The 17,554-nt window shown below is 36.4% G+C and overlaps 2 protein-coding genes across 2 annotated transcripts in view; both read left to right on the top strand.

Moving 5' to 3' along the window:
- The window catches only part of LOC102802937 (presequence protease, mitochondrial-like), a 28,347-nt gene extending 17,750 nt beyond the window's left edge, over window positions 1-10,597 (top strand). Inside the window, exons 19-22 of the mRNA XM_085496039.1 lie at window positions 3,956-4,070; window positions 5,083-5,216; window positions 6,417-6,556; window positions 9,734-10,597. Coding sequence (XP_085352165.1) covers window positions 3,956-4,070; window positions 5,083-5,216; window positions 6,417-6,555 — 388 coding nt within the window. The 3' untranslated portion in view covers window position 6,556; window positions 9,734-10,597. The remainder of the gene's footprint in view (window positions 1-3,955; window positions 4,071-5,082; window positions 5,217-6,416; window positions 6,557-9,733) is intronic.
- A 4,433-nt stretch (window positions 10,598-15,030) lies between these two features.
- LOC102803068 (uncharacterized) lies at window positions 15,031-17,261 on the top strand. The gene has a single exon (XM_078010696.2). The coding sequence runs from the start codon at window positions 15,510-15,512 to the stop codon at window positions 16,209-16,211; it is 702 nt and encodes a 233-aa protein (XP_077866822.1). The 5' UTR covers window positions 15,031-15,509; the 3' UTR covers window positions 16,212-17,261.
- The last annotated feature ends 293 nt before the right edge of the window (window positions 17,262-17,554 follow it).

The raw sequence follows: 17,554 nt of genomic DNA, 5'->3' as shown, positions 1-17,554 counted from the left end.
ATTTTCTGTTCCGGCATTTCGTCGAAATTTGTAGAAGTACATGATTTGTTAATTTTTCCCGTAATTGTATCAGTATGGCAACTTTCACATATGAACGGGGAGACATCATCGAGGCAGTTGATTGGGTTGGGTTGTTCCCGTAATGGATTACCCAGCAGGGCTGTTGGTATGGGAGTTTTCCTTTAAACAACTTCTTCTTCAAAAATACTTTTATACATTTATATTTGTACCAAAGGTAAAAAATGTTATTTTCAACAACTAGTCCTAAAGCGTAAGTCCAAATGCTTTCATATTTCAGCAATGATACATGGGGTCGTCCTCTGTCAGATTTGTTAAATTTGTGTCAAAATATGCAAATTTGGATTTTTAGTGAATATTTTTGTCATTCTTGGTAAAAAATGTTATTTTCGACACTAGTCCTAAACCGTAAGTCCAAATGCTTCAATATTTGCAGCAATGGTACTTTGGGTGTTCCTCTGTCAGATTTGTTAAATTTGTGTCAAAATATGCAATATTAGTCCAAAAGCGTCAACCACAATGCCACTTCTTTTAAAATTAGGTAAATTTGGTCCTAACTATACAAAAATTGTAAAAAAAAAAATACATTTTCAAATGTTGCACCATAAAAATGAGACAGCATTCAAAAGCATAAATGGTCAACCATTTCACATTTTACAAGGGACAATTACTATTGACATGACAAATCCATTCCTCTTTATAAAGACGTGTACTGACAATTTTAATGACAATTGTATCCACCCATGTAATCAACAATCGCAGTGTACAATGACGTCATTTTGAAATGTTATTCGATTGACCAATAAAAACCTCTTGTTTCAGTTTAAATTGAGCAATTTATAGATATTTATAACAAAGGAAATGGGTTTGTTATGTCGAAAGTAGTTTTGGAAAAAAACATAGATATGCTTTCACTCATGAACACATCAATAAAAGACATGCTAATTCTACGATAAAAGACTCAATGTTGAATACCAATTTTTTCAGGCAAGAAGATTGAGCAATGTATCACAGCCAATAATATTTAATCTGTCACTCACTCCCAAGCATTGTTATCTTTTGATCAGCTGCATTTTGTTTCTGGTCAAGTAGCACATGTGGACTTGATGTTTAATTTAGTATGGTCTAAATTCCTGCATGTTCATTGCATAGGATCCATATCAATTGCAACGTGTTATGATGAAAGTTGCCATTTACGCTAGGTTTCTGAATAGTTAGCAGATCAAGGTACATTTCAATGTTAAAATAGATTGAGCCCCGTGCCATATTTTAGTTACCCGGTAGATTCACTGAGAAAAATCTTGTTCAATATCCTTGTCCCCAAATAGAAATTTTTCACAATATACATTATTACCTGTAATTGATCAACTATACAATTATACAATCATACCATTATTTTTTGTTCTTGTGTTCTTCCCAGATTTATTACATGTGTTCTCAACATTCTATTTCGATGGCAATGCTTCTGTGATTATTTATCTATTTTTTTTGTAACATCTGTGTACTCCTGTGAAATTATACACTGACTGAAAACTGCTTAGAATTTAAAGACCTATCAATCAAATCTATCTCAAGATGCACTGAAGAGCACAAAGTGTTCCAACTGCCACAGTTGAAGACACAGTTGCCGCTTTTTCCAATACTGTAAATTTAATATCATCAACTAAACATTCAACGCCCTGGATAGCTTTTGCTATGATTGGTTGGTGCGATACAGCCTGTGTTGATTCTGATGGTTCCTGAACTTTGCTTTTTTCTCGCTTTTCATAGTTGGTTTCAACATCATATTTTTGCTTGACTTGTATCTTTGGCACAGTTTCCTTCTGGATTTTTGGTCTCGCGCCATCCTCTAGTTTAACATTATAATCTTCTTTCTGCTGTTGGGAACTGACTTCTTTATTTAAGACAGAAACAGCACTGGCATTCTCTGTCTTTGATTTTCTAGCTACAGGATGTTGTAGTCCTCCCAGCATTCCTTGCAGGATGACCTCACCTGGGTAGAACTCTGGTAGTGTATTATCACTTTCTTCACACATTGTCTCCAGGGATGTCATGATGTCCAACCGATTTGTTGTTTCGATACTTGTTTTCATCAGATGTGCAGCACTGCTATGTTTTAATATGTTGTCTATAAACGTTGTTGTACTTTTCAGTATCTCCTCAGTCGTTTCATGCTGTTTTATTTCTCTGTTGATCTCTTCATACATTTTGTCATGTTCAGTTTTTATTTCTCCCAAGAGATTATGCTCTCTTCCATCACTATGTTGATTAATTTTTCTATGGTTTCTTGTGAATGTTTTTTTATCTGCATTTCTCGCTGCGAAAGTTGCTTTGCTATTGCTTTGATTTTTCTTGCTGCACTCACTTTGCTTAATTTCAGCTCATTCTGTTTTGTTTTCAAGATTTGCATTCGGTCTTTTGTTTCTTCACTGAATTTATCTGCTGCCATTTGCATATCAATGACTTCATCTCCTCTGTGGTTTGTCCCCAAACATAAATGGCAGATAGGGACGTGGCAAGACTCGCAGTATAACTCAAGTCGTTTTTCCTTGTGCACTGTGCAGTGAACTGCAGACAAGGAAGAGAATTGGTCTCCTAAATTAGCCTTCTCAAACTCCTTAACTGTCATAATACGATGGTGTTTACTGATTGGTACATTTCCATGGACTTTTACGCATGCTGAACACAAATCTATAGCACAGTCTACACACCTGTTTGTTGGTAGATTTTCTTTACAACCGTGGCATGTTCCACCACCCGCTGAATGTATGTTTCTCTTCTGTGCTTCAATAATCTCCATAACTGAATTGATCATAATACTTGGTGGAAGTTGTTGAACGTTAGTTTCGGAATGCGGTTGTCTGCAGTTGGGACAAACCAGTCTGCCATATTGTTTCACCCACTTCAGCAAACACTGCTCACAGTAGGAATGCTGGCATGGTAGAATCTTCGGATTCTTGTAGCGTTCGAAACAGATCGAACAGTTCAAGAGTTGATCACCAATCTGGTCCACAACTGTTGCATTTTTGGCAGCCATTGATCACAGACTCTGTGTGGAAATGGTGTAGCGTTGTTATTTGTGTTTCAGCAGCCCCAACTACAGAGTGGTATGCAAGGGTCATGACCTACATGTATACATTATATTTTAAATATTAACCCAACATGAGAATACCAATATGATATATAAGCGATAAATTATCCAGCCTGTGCACCTGAGATGGGTCAAGCATATAAAAATGAAAACTTACATGCCCTCTCATCTTGTAAAAATCTTGTATAAAGTCTGCTTCAATCAAAATTGTGAATATGCAATTTTCATTAAATAATAATATAGATAAAGTTGAACACCTTGTCTATAATGACTGATACAAAAGATTGTGAAACAAAAAAAATATTATAATAGCGATTTGAAAAAGCCAAAATAGATATTATTAAAAATATTTTCAAAGAAATTCTTATCAAATCCAAGGTAATTTTGGGCCCAGTTATTGGTCAGAGCCCATTTTTTTTTTTTATGGAAAATGCTTTTGTTTTTGAAAAAAAAAAAAGTGCATGTGTTACTATAGAAAATGCCTGGTTAATGCTGATGTGAAATTACACCCTCTGTTACTGTCAAACTTGTATCTATACAAGTTCAATTCCAACCTTAGGCTGAACAGAGGCTCGACCCCTACCCTGGGTGAGTGTGCTGCAGACTCAATTGAAAGGCTAATTCCACTGGCTGAGATTCATTCACTAATGAATGCAACAGTGAGAGAACCTTAGTTCAGGTCCACAGGTGCTTGTGTTCAACCGAGCCTGGTTGATTGTTGCTTGGTACAAAAGCATTAAAAGAAAAAAATTATCATTGCAAGTTTGACTTTGAAATTGATCAATGGTCTTATCCTGTGGCAAGGCATCTAAGTTTTAACTATGCTTTTTGTTGTTGTATTTTTAGGGATCCCAATAGCGTTGAAACTTTCAAAACTTACGAAGCATCCGCAGAGTGGGCAGCAAATGGTCATTTTACCCAGCAAGATATCAATGAGGCCAAGCTTGCGGTTTTCCAAAGTGTAAGTTCCAGCATGTCATTTTTATATTTTGGAAATTTCCTGATTTCAACTAGAGCACATTGGGTGAAATTTTCAATTTGATAAGTCTTAATCAAATACTACTGAAATAAAACAAAATTAATTTAGTAAAATTTTATGTCACTTTTCCTCAATAAATCTCACACTATGGAAGCTAATTTGCATATCTATACCATCTAATATGTGTTTTGTAAGGATAGAAATACATTTTTTGTAATTAGAGCTGGTATTTGACCTTTGACCTGTATTGTTTTGATATGATTTACCACTGTCATCAGGTTAGGTTGTCTTGATTCGTTTCTATATCACATTAATTCATTTAGTGTTGATAACAATATTCTCATTTTAGTTAATATTTTTATAAATAATGACTGATTAATCTGTTGTATTCTTTTCTCATTATAAATCTCAAACAGTGGAGGTATATCAGTTGACAGACTGCTTATGTAAACATGGATTAATCGTGGATGCAGTCTGACCTTTGGCTATGGCACTTTTTTTAATATGGTCGAGGATGACGAATAGGTGATTTTCCGTTCAACTGCGAGATCTAGCGAGTTGCGTGAAAGACACGCACCAAACATCTGCCTCGAAAATCAAATAATTTAATTTTGAACTTAAAAAGGCCGATTTTTGACATGGGAATATTGCATTTAGATACCATTACATGTACTTCATTAAAATTGACTATCATGAAATGTGTACAGCATATTATTAAGCATGGAAATTTCCCCCAAAATATTTTCGTTTGTCAAATCTCACACGATGTTCGTCGCCTCCATTACGCTATGACCTGTGTTAGTACTTTTTTTTACGTTCGATTTCACGTGTAATGTGGGATCTCGCAGTGAATGGAAAGTGGTCTATTTTAAATTTAGGATTATTAAAATTTTGAAATATCACCAATTTGTTTAATATGTTTTTAGGTCATGGAAGATTTTTAACCAAAATGTGTTCTACTGCATTTTTTTTCCCTTATAAATGTCATCTACAGGTGGATTATCCTATTGCGCCTCCAAACAGAGGAATGCTATTGTTTCTGCATGGTATTACAGATGATATGAAACAAACGCATCGCGAGCAGATAATGAATGTGACAAAAGAGGACTTAATAGAAGTTGCCAACATGTAAGTATCCACAGTTCTAGATGAACTCAAAATAGAATAGACATAATGTCAGTAGCAAAATATGGAAAAAATGATGAGTTAACTTTGTGAAAGTTGACTTGGGCATTATACAGAGAAAACAGATGAAACTCTGTTGCCTGAACAATTTTCACAGTATGTACTCCTTTGGTGTCTGACAGAAGTCAGATTCTCTGAAGTTAAAATACTTAAAACAAAAATTTTGAAATGTCACATGTCAGATCTCAGTGACAAGTGGTGAAAAGCTGCTATACGGTAGTTGGACTTTCGTATTAGTTGGACCACCTGATTTTTGCTCGTTGTCTTTTGCCTCCAGCATTTCAACCACCTGGCAGGAAATAAAAACATTTAGATGTTATCAATCTATCTTGATGTTTCTTACCATTATCAAGATATAAAACTCACCATGTCTTTGAGTTTTTCTCTCCTTTGTTTCACTCTATTTATGTTGAATTCAATACTTCCAAAAAAAAAATTAATAATAATTCATTCACTTAAAACAAGAAACCATGTTTTTTTTCTGTCAACCTTCTAACCTTATTTTTTCATAGTCTAATAGAAAAGTTACAGTTAATCTGCTTGAGTGATAGTCTTAGTTTTAACTTTGGACTACCTCTTACAATTACTTTTATAATTCTCCTTACATTTCTGAATGTGAATTAAGCGCCAAAGTTTGTATCATGTCAATATGGGTTCCATGTGATGAATATAACTTGTGAGAAAATAAATTGTTTGTTTACATAAAATGTCCACTGCATAATGGCTATGGTGAAACCTGAAATAGATTTGACTGTTAGCTATTAACCTTTTCACCACCAGACTTTCTCGCCCAAATTTAAATGCACGGTTTTCTGATATTCTTCAATATTTCTGGAAATGAACCCCTATTTTGGAGCCAACGGACAAAATTTAAGTCCATTTTCAGTTTTTAATCAAAAAATTTGGCTATTTTTGTCCCAGTCTTCTGAAGGAAAGTGCAGACTATAAACGGGACTATTTTGTGAATTTGTGACAAAAGGAAGAAACTGGTAGTTAAAAGGTTAAAGGATAAATATGATAAATCTTACTCTATTGTTAAAACCAAGATCCAATATGAAACAGAACTATTTAAATCAGCATAAACATACTCAAAGTTATCCATATTGACTTGTGCTTTACACATACCGGTGCTTATTATTACAGATATCTGGTAACAGGCAGCCGTACTGATGGCAAAGCTTTACTGGGACCAGAAAATGTTGTAACAGCCAATAAGAAAGACTGGCTGCGTGTCATCGATGGCTCACCAGGTTACGTGTATACAAATATAGAACATGAATGAGGTGAGGCCACATTTTTGAAAATGTAATTTCATCAACAAGTAAACAAAATGGTCAAACTTTTGTTTTCAACAGCCCTTTCTGGCGAAACTGAATTTCATCACCACCAAATCAAGATACAGTGAATTGTATGACTGTAATTCTACTGGTGTGTTTTACCAGCAATGAAATTCTTTTTTTTTTTGCTGAAAAAATTATGTTCATAGTGTAGTGTAGTACATGTATATTGTAGCAGTTTTGAAGTGTGTTTATGTTGTCATAAATGTACACCAAGTTCATGTATGATGTTTCTTGAGTAATTTGACAAGTCTGGACCAAGTTTATAACTCACCATGTATCCAATTCAAGCAACACCAAGTTCAAGGACGTCTTTCAAGTTTACAAGCCTGGTCCAAATTTACAAGCGTTTATGAAATTTAGAAATTTGCTGGCATTTTAAACATTCATTTAGTTTGTGGATTTTCAATTCAACAATCAACTTACTGAAATATTACCAGGTAGATTTAGATATTTATAGGCAGATTCTGAAGAAACATTTGCTAGATTCAAATTCAACAGATTTCAAATGCATATTAAATTTGCATAACAATGTACATACAATTTGCATTTTAATTTGCATATTAAATTTGCATAACAATGTACATACAATTTGCATTTTAATTTGCATAGTAAATTTGCTTATAGTTTTTACATCACCAAATGATTGAGTTTTCAACATCTTAGTGTGTCATTACGACACTAAATATCAGACATATCAGATTGCATATGCAATTAGCATATATAGTGCAAAGACACTGTAAACCATGCTATCAATTTTCAAAATATAATTACTGTAAAATACTTTATTTTAGCTGGAATTAATTTTCTCTGAAAAGACGTTTTGGGTCTTTTGTATGGAATTTATTTTCACTGATTTTTGACGAGTTTAATGTAAAATATAGGAAAAATAGTATATTCGGTGGATTTTATTTTCATTGAATCATTCCTTCAGCTAAAAAAGCGAAAATTATTAATTCCAAGCAAAATAAAGTATTTTACAGTATTTCATACCAAACTAATCATGACTGAATAATTGTACTGCTACTTGACCCTCAAAATGTAAGTTATTTTTGTTTGTACGTGTACGGTCTAGATGATTATTCGGGAGGTAATGTTTTGTTTCTTCTGCTGTCCGAACAATGTTTGTCCTAAATTAAATGTTAAAGCATACCGGTAGGTCCAAGCAGAAAAATCTAAGAAAGATGACAGTTTGAAAAACAAAAAAAAGTGTAATTCTGTGATACTTAATTAATTAATTAATTAATAATTACATGGTTGAAATATTGGAGGAGAGAAATTTTTGCTGTTACAGTAATATTAATATTAATGGAGGAACATGAATATTAAATATTGTTATTATGATTACCTCATCGTTGTTTTTCCATTTTTGGTCAGATTCGTTCCCACCTGATTTTTATTCAGTATTTTTCTTGTACAATTATAGATATATTAGTGTACTGTTTCAAAGTTTTAACTTTAAATTCCACTATGCAAGGAAATGATCGTAGCAGCCAGTGCATCTTTAGTATCTATTCTTGAATTGAATTTTTATTTAATATCTTGATTTTCAAGTGGCAAGGTTGTAATAGTTATGCTATGTTATATACAGGTTGTTTGGACTGCAATATTTTCTGGAATACACTTTTTGCTATTCCGTTAAGTAACGCCCTTGATGATGTAATGCTTCTATGGCATTAAAATTTACTTGGTTGTGTAGTTTAGTATCATATTCAATTATTCAATATAACATCTCTAACAGTATTTTTGTTATTAATGGTCCATCTGAAATCAAAACAATACAGTGCTCAAAGTGGCGTAGTTTGCACCCATTAATTTTGAAATCCAACATGGCTGCCGAGATCTTGCATATTGCATGAAAGACACAAACATCTGCCGCAAAAATCAAACGATTTGATTTTGAACTCAAATTTCTTTTTTTCATAGCTCAAAGTCGAAAGGCCGATCTTTGAAAGGGGATCTTCCGTTTAAATACCATTATTTCATTAAAATTGACTATCATCAAATGTGTACAGCATATTATTAAGCATGGAAATATCACCCACAATACGCGATGATTTGTTGAATCCCACGCCATGTTTGGCGCCACTACGAGATTATGACTATTGTTCGTCCTGTTTTTAAATTTGATTTCACACGTATCGCGGGATCTCGCAGTGAACGGTAAATTGTCTATTAAGCAATTTGTTTACTACTTCATTTTGTTTTGTATTGCCTACCAGCACTACCGGTATTATTGGATATTTTCAGTGTATCGCATAGTGAACCAATTTTGTATCTTTTCAAGAAGGTAGCATTTGAAGATCAACAATTAACTTTATTAATCAGCCAATTTATTTCACAGTACTCTGAGTAATTTGAAGTGCAAAAAAGACCATGTATCAGTGATTAAAAAGTGTATTATGTAAATTAGGTAATAAATTAATTTTGTGCATTTTAAACTGAAAATTAGTTTTTAAAATAATTTGAAATCAGTTGCATTGTTATTTACTCTGTATGTATATGCGATGTTACCATGGAAATTATTTGAATTGACAGCCATCTTGGCAGACAAAATAAAAACCTTGAATGTGAATCATAGAAAACACAGATTCTAGGTGACAGCGCCATCTATAGAATTTTTTTCAGTGCTTTTGTTTTTTACTGTTAAAGTGTATGGATTTACAAATTGTTTTTTTATAACTAGAATATAATTGATAGACAATATGTTTTAAATTCTTCTGCGTGTTTTGAAATGTTTTTTTCTTTTCTGTTATCAGTAACTTTGTTGAATAGTAACTTTGATTAAATGTGTAATTTATTTATCATGTGTTTATTTTATTCTAGAGTTTACGTTTGAAAAGTACAGTACTAAGTACACATGTTATGTAAACATGTGTTTTTTATAGTGTTTAATACTTATGTATGCATTTCTTTAAAAAAAGCTTATTTGGCTCAGAGATGTTTCTGCTTCTGGCATTATTTTCAATGTATGGCCAATATCTGCAAAGGTTCATACCTACATGTACAGTGTGTCCCCAGTACGCTGAAACGAAACGATATATCAGTAAACTTGTCGTAATTTTAGTGAATGTAAAGACCCGATATCCAGGTAGACTTGTCGTATTTTAAATTCTTTTGCAGAAAAGATGAAAGATTTGAAGTATTCTCGGGGGCGGACATCCAGGCATTTTCACCGCATGGCAACCATCACGGTGGAAAACAAAGGCCGGAAACTCTCGGAAAACGGTACTTTGGGATGGTTGTTGAGACTCCCCTGAACAGTGTAACAAGATTGCCCCAAGATTATGTGTATCGCATATAAATTTGATTGTTTAAGATTACTTAAAAGTTGAAAGCCCATAGAAATACGTGATACAGTGGTGCACGTTTTAGCAATGTGGACGTCTTGTGACGTAGCTCAGTCCCCAAGTATAGTCAAATACACTGTAGCGCTCTCTATCAAGTAATGTTATGTTTATCTATAGTAGACCTGCATTTTTGTGGTATAGACGACTTTCCTGGAAGTTGAAGATACATCGTTTTGCATGCGTGCAACTGCTGTTTTGGGGTGTAACGTAAACTTGCACGCATGATATTGTGCTTGCAGGTGTACCAATCGACGTCATTAGAGTAAAATTCCCTTCTATCGACTATCAGAAACTGACATGTTTTTTTTTTTCAGCCATGACAAAGCAGTATTTTTGCACCCAGTCTCGCTAATTCCGGGAAAGTAGTCTATGAATTCTATACTTTGTGCAGACTTATCTTGTACCTGACAAATTCTGTTAATTCAACAAATTGAGAACAACAATCAACAAATTATTGTTGTTCAGTCTTGTAGTCAGTCAGTTATAGTTAAAATAAATTTCTGCAATGTCTGATAGAGGGCTCTATAACAAGTGATGTCATTTGTAGTTATCACAATGGTCAGGTGATTATACTGCTTTATACCTTGAATTTTTATGCAAACTTAGATATAATAAAATACAAGTGTAATTATAGAAACGGTTTAAAGTGATTGTTTAATCATTATTTGTCTAAGCACATGCTCTGCACAATTTGTTCAATGACATCACTGACATGCTTAGTAACATTAGCTTGTCTGTGACATCACCGACTTGTCAGGATATCAACTTGCTCAGTGACATCACTGACATGCTCAGTAACATTAGCTTGTCTGTGACGTCACCAACTTGTCAGGGATATCAACTTGCTCAGTGACATCACTGACATGCTTAGTAACATTAGCTTGTCTGTGACATCACCAACTTGTCAGGGATATCAACTTGCTCAGTGACATCACTGACATGCTCAGTAACATTAGCTTGTCTGTGACGTCACCAACTTGTCAGGGATATCAACTTGCTCAGTGACATCACTGACATGCTTAGTAACATTAGCTTGTCTGTGACATCACCAACTTGTCAGAAATATCAACTTGCTCAGTGACATCACTGACATGCTTAGTAACATTAGCTTGTCTGTGACATCACCGACTTGTCAGGATATCAACTTGCTCAGTGACATCACTGACATGCTCAGTAACATTAGCTTGTCTGTGACGTCACCAACTTGTCAGGGATATCAACTTGCTCAGTGACATCACTGACATGCTTAGTAACATTAGCTTGTTTGTGACATCACCAACTTGTCAGGGATATCAACTTGCTCAGTGACATCACTGACATGCTCAGTAACATTAGCTTGTCTGTGACGTCACCAACTTGTCAGGGATATCAACTTGTTCAGTGACATCACTGACATGCTTAGTAACATTAGCTTGTCTGTGACATCACCAACTTGTCAGAAATATCAACTTGCTCAGTGACATCACTGACATGCTTAGTAACATTAGCTTGTCTGTGACATCACCAACTTGTCAGGGATATCAACTTGCTCAGTGACATCACTGACATGCTCAGTAACATTAGCTTGTCTGTGACATCACCAACTTGTCAGGGATATCAACTTGCTCAGTGACATCACTGACATGCTCAGTAATATTAGTTTGTTCTTTGACATTACCACCTTGTTCCAAGATATCGACTTGTTCAGTGAATGATAATATTAAAATTGTTTTTAATTTTGAAACCATAGAATATATACTTTAATAATAAAGACAGAAAAACAAACTGATAACATGTTTTTTACGTGAGTTGCGCCCTCCGCGACGGAGGTATAGAGGGGTGTGTCGGTCGGCGAGGGCGCTGTATCTGCCAATCCACAGTAATTGCATTATTGATTCAATCGAAACAATTACTCGACAGCTTTACCACTGAAGCAATTAAATCAATCAAATTACAGAATCGATAATCCGACAGTATGCGTTGCCATAGTAATGCCAAATACAATTATACACAGGGTATGCCGTGTGACTGAATGAGTGCAATTGTAACGACATGAAAGGCGGCGTTATTGAACCTGACATCGACCGCTTCTAACATGTGTAACGAGTTTCCTACGAAGTATAATCAACGCATGCATGCACTGTGTGAGTATGCGTAGATCGTTTGCTGTGACGTCATACGACGCGTGTCGTGTGTATCACCGGGTACTAGTATTAATCCAATATTTGCATGATTAAGATTGAGCAGCGTCCGATGAAACTGTGCACTGATAATCTCTTAAAATTAACCATACAAATACCCACAAGATTATGTAACACCAAGCGTCCGTAATTCAGTGTCACGTGACGTAAGCAGCTGGATGGAGAATGAGAAAGGCAATCCGACACTGATGGCGTGCCAAGGTAAATAGGGCCGGGTCGTAGTCACGTCTTGTGTACAGTGATTTTCCGACCAATTTAAGTAGCACATACACATTCAGCATACATTTATATGTATAAACAATCTTAACATTTGTTCATTGAATCGCATGATACCACAATTTTGATGTCATGAACTTGTTGGACTCCACGATATAATCTTGTGTAAGTATGCTCGATTGTCCAGGACAGCTGCGGCCAATTTAATCTGATTAAAATAATGTACTAGTTTTTTGTTGTTGTTAAAAATGCATTTAATTATTTGGTTGTATTTTTCAAGTGTTGGTGATGCCAAAGCCTGGAATAAAAGAAAAACAAATACATATGTTATTTAAAAAAAAACACACGATATATTAGGTTGCGGTCGAATGAAATATCCAACCAAACCCGCGAATTACACTGTGACTGTTTTTTGAATCGCTCCCTCTAACGACGAATCGCTCTGTGGTTTTAAAATGACGTGGCGGGTCAGAGCGTAGAGAATGTCGTTCAAATAATCCTATTTCTTTAGTCGTGCTGTCTTTCGTCATTTAGAACATAACAAATCATTAACAACAGTTTATCGACGGAAAAAAAACATTATCGTCGCTACGAACGGACGTCCTTTGCTGGATCCCGGCGTCCCTTGCGCCATGACACTTGAGGCGGAAACCAGCGAACGGACGTCCCTGCTCATTTATGCGTCACAGACGCGCTTTGTTGATAGAGGGAAGTGTATTAATAATCCTGGCCTCTGTGAAGGGAAAAGGTCGATAAATCCTCCAATGAAATACTCACACGTATAATAGCAACCAAAGGTAACAATTATGAACAACACTATTCAATTAGAAATTGTTCATCAACCAGTAAAGATTTAGTAAAACAAAGCACAAATAGCGAAGACGATGATATCCCACAATGCTATAGCAATTTTTAGTGGCTGGGTAACATCTCCATCGAATACGCGGTGACGTAGCGTACCCTGTGGGCCTTCTCTTACTAGCAGGATGTCTCCCGTAGATCGATCAATTGTTTAATGATTGAATGGTGGCTGTCGTTTTTTTTTAATTTATACATCGATAAAATGTATTAAGGGCTTAGTCTTTTCCACGAAACAAAATGAAACAAAATAAAACGAAACGAAACGAAACCCTAACCCTAACCCTAACCTTAGATTTTGAACGACCTCAAACATCGTCACGTCCGTATTTCACAGTGTGAAATTTTCTCAGATATTATTGGGCCAATGAAAAAAAAATGCGGGTTAGGGTTAGGGTTTGGGTTTGGGTTTGGGTTTCGTTTCGTTTCGTTTAGTTTCGTGGAAAAGACTAAGCCCCCTTTAAGAAGTAAAGTCCACGTCGAAAATAGCACGATACACATGGTACGAACCTGATGCGTGATTAATTGGAACGGTGACCGACACGCCCGACCCGCTCTCAAGTTGGCATAAAGGAGAGTCACATATAACACTTTCCTACACGCGATTTAAAGATCGTCCTCGTAGTTGGGATGTTGGTGACATGATATTTACGTTTGAAGGGCGGTGGTCGTCGCGCTGAGCATGTGCGACATTTGTGTTGATAAACATTGACTACCGGTCTTTAAGCATCACAGGGGCATCTGAACAATTTTACATTAATTATAACTAAAGGCCATTCTAACTTTTCACCCCTACTCTATATGATTATATAGTCTTGATCTTGCCCAAAATTATTCGGTCGTTCGTTGTCCATTTCATCGTTTCTATAAACCGCTTCACTTAGCAACCAAACAATTTAGTGACGTAATTTGGTGAACGGAGAGTCGTTCAACGTGTTTTTAATGTATTTATTCGTACTTCTAAAAAATTGAATAAAAAACACACAATATTGTATATTAATTTACGTCAATTTATTTAGGTTATGACTGTATTATTCCAGAGACTCTGGCACATACTACGCGTACGTAAATATACGGAGAAGGACTGGACGTGTGTGAGCAAGAAATATGACAAAAGGAAACAATGGCGGAGAAAGATTGATAAATTAGAGAGTGTCGGTGTACGACAACATGTTACGCACGTCGAGATAGGATATAATAGAACCAGCTGTAACATGATATCCCCCGGCAATAAGCGGCATACAGTGGATTTCATTCATATCCCAGACTCGTGGATCACTGAATATATACGGTACATCGTAAATTGCGATAACTGGCAAATAAAACGTAAACTAGCAACGAACAATTATAACAAATATTGGCGATGTTCACCAGTTTTTTGTACTGGATTCGAGCCAACACGCGTGTCGCAATGTGTAGTCACCAAAATATGCGCTGATTCACGTTATCGTTCCCAGTATCAAAGATGCGTTCGTGTTTATAATCATTTTTTTTTTTTATCAAATAGAGACATACATTGTTATCACGTGTGAGGCATTATTTTTGACAGCAGACCGTACAATTAGGCCGGGTAATTTAGAATTTTTCGATGTCCACTGCGTTGTTACAGTGGCTACAAATTGGAAATGACTTCTCGGTGCTTCCCGCCTCTCAATAAATAAAACCATTTACGTGAAACCTCGTCTATTGTACCCATCTGTATAATATTTCTTTATTCAGCGAGTAGCAGGTGGACTTACGAACGCGCTAATTTTACCCATAATTCATTTTTTCAGACAATGTGTCAAATCAAGCGCGAAGTCAATCCATTGAGGGCGTCGTATCGATTACATTATTGTTGTTGTTCACCTCTAGTCGGCACAGACCGCAGAATTGCTACCGTTTTGACTTGAACGTTGTCTGGTTTCTGCAGCTATCGATAATACACTTCCACAAGTATATTATTACAAGAAGTACATCTCGACGTGTTTGGTGGAACATTCAACGCATTGGATTTTTTATTTCGAAGCGCATCTTCGATAACTGGTTGTGTTTAGTGCGTGCATGGGAGAAATATCGCGAAAGCACGTACTCACATGGACTCCGGTACGGGCCTGTGATAACTGTTGACTCTAGATAGATAAGAATCCCTGTCGGGTAAGTCACATCGTGGGAATTCGTGTCGCATACAGACTGATACCGAAATAGGGTAGAATTTCAGAATTTGACAGAAATAGCATATGTGTATCTCGCAACTGGATGTAAATATAGCCGAGCGGATCAATTATTTAAAGGCAAAATTATAAAGGCGAGGAAATGTCGGTGAGCATAGAATACGAACCATTCATAAACCGTCAGGGAGACCTGGGTGTGGGAGTTGACCTGGATAATTACGGGCTGTCGGCAATACCGAAAGAGATCTACGGCCAGCGCAATCTAATCGGGCTTAATTTGGGACGCAATAGAATAACAGAGTTTCCACGGGAGGTTGTGAACTTGAAAAAATTGGAGAACCTGATACTTAGCGACAATGAAATGGAATCCCTTCCCGATGTCCTTTGCGAGCTCGATGAGCTCAGAGTTCTGGATTTGCGAAGGAATAAACTCACCGACCTCCCCAAAGAGATATCGGACTTGCAGAACTTGCGGGAACTCTGGCTGGACAGCAATGCGTTTTCCACTTTCCCGGACGCCCTGTGTACTTCCGAGATCGAAGAGCTGTATCTGCGAAATAACGGTTTGCAGGAGTTGCCCGAAAATCTGAGTAAACTGCGATGTCTAAAGGTGCTGGTTGTCAGTGGTAACCAGTTGAGCGGCCTGCCTGAATGTATTGGGAATATGGTGCAGTTAGAGGAGATTTGGGCACAGAAAAACAACATCAGCAAGCTACCGAAAACGATCACCAAGCTTCCCAAGTTGAAGAAAATCATCTTGGACGGCAACCCTGTCACTTACCCACCCATGGGCGTCTGCAGACAAGGAGTGAAGGCGATCAAACAGTATTTAACTGAAAATTGAATGACAATGTCTGAGCATGGTCCCGCAAACACACGGTAACATTAATCATGCGACGCACTAAGTATTAACGCAATACTGTTTCGCATTGCAGAAACGATTGCTTTATTAATTTTGCTCAAACTTTAATTTCGCAGCTTGGTTTGAAGATATCGTAGTATAGTCATTGATGACGACGAATCTCAAATGCATTCGCAATGCCACTATGTTCAGTCTACGAGCGGTTTTAGATTTGTCTGCTTGTTTTCACTAAATATCTCGAGGTCAAGAGGTCTAGAGAAACAAACGCGATCTTACACGCAGCCACGATGAACTTTGCAATTACAAGTCATTCGGTTGTAGGTAAAAGGTACTGCATCACGATTAGTCCCGAACTACACCGGTACACCGATATCGTAAATGCTTTTTTTTGAATACCCGTATGTAAACGCCATATTTGTCTTGGATTTATATTCCAACCGTATTTGTTTATTTCAAATTTCCGTTGCATTCGCTTGCAGTATAAGTGATTTTTACTGAAGGCGAAAACTATATTACATACCCAACTAAATTGCGTCATTGGCACTGCTCAATTTTGTGTTACTATGGACACGGACATTGAATATGTGGGAAAACTACTTTACATTATAATCACGTTGCGTTACCCTGATTTTTATAATCTAATATTTCAAAGAGATTATATTATTTCAAGTCTCAAACCGAGATCGAACTATGTCATACTTGTCAAAACTGTGTAATTTATGTGCGTGTTTGATCACAACATCGCCAGATGACCTGAATATTAACCCCGATCACCCTTCCGAATAATGGACCCTTCCAAACGGACATCATCTATTAGTATTTTCATGTCAAGAAAGATCCGGGGAAAATCGCAATAATTACAATAAATGTTCCCCGTGGGTTATTATTTTCAAATACAACTACATTACTTGTCTGTGTTACATTATATTCAAGGGAAGAGGGCACCGTGTTCGATATCATGAGTCCCATGTTACCTATACAACGCATGTAAAAATAAACACACACGACGACTCCGTCCTTCAAACGTGAAAATACTTGCAGACTGCGAGCTCCATGCATGGGTTCAGTATAAATTGTACGCAGAGGCTGCAGCGCAACATTTTGCATGGGAAGTGCGAGATCTGCTCACCCACCATAATTGTGGGGGTATGCTCCCCTTTAACAATTTCGAAATCTAGACCCTCTTAAACGCTATTTCCTGCATTTTGAGCTGAGGGGCAAATTTTGCTGACACAAAGATTTTCTGCTTGATTTTGGAGAGGCGATCCCCCAACATTTTAACGACCGCCCGCCCCCCGTGCCGCTGGTACGAAATGCCGTGACCG

This window comes from Saccoglossus kowalevskii, chromosome 22, assembly GCF_978046115.1.
Source record: "Saccoglossus kowalevskii chromosome 22, keSacKowa6.1, whole genome shotgun sequence".
NCBI lineage: Eukaryota > Metazoa > Hemichordata > Enteropneusta > Harrimaniidae > Saccoglossus > Saccoglossus kowalevskii.
The sequence above is the reverse complement of the archived record's forward strand: the minus strand, read 5'-3'. Positions and strand labels throughout refer to the sequence as shown.

Coding starts and splice junctions, on each gene's coding strand:
- LOC102803068 (XM_078010696.2), top strand. CDS start 15,510: ATGTCGGTGAGCATAGAATACGAACCATTCATAAACCGTCAGGGAGAC.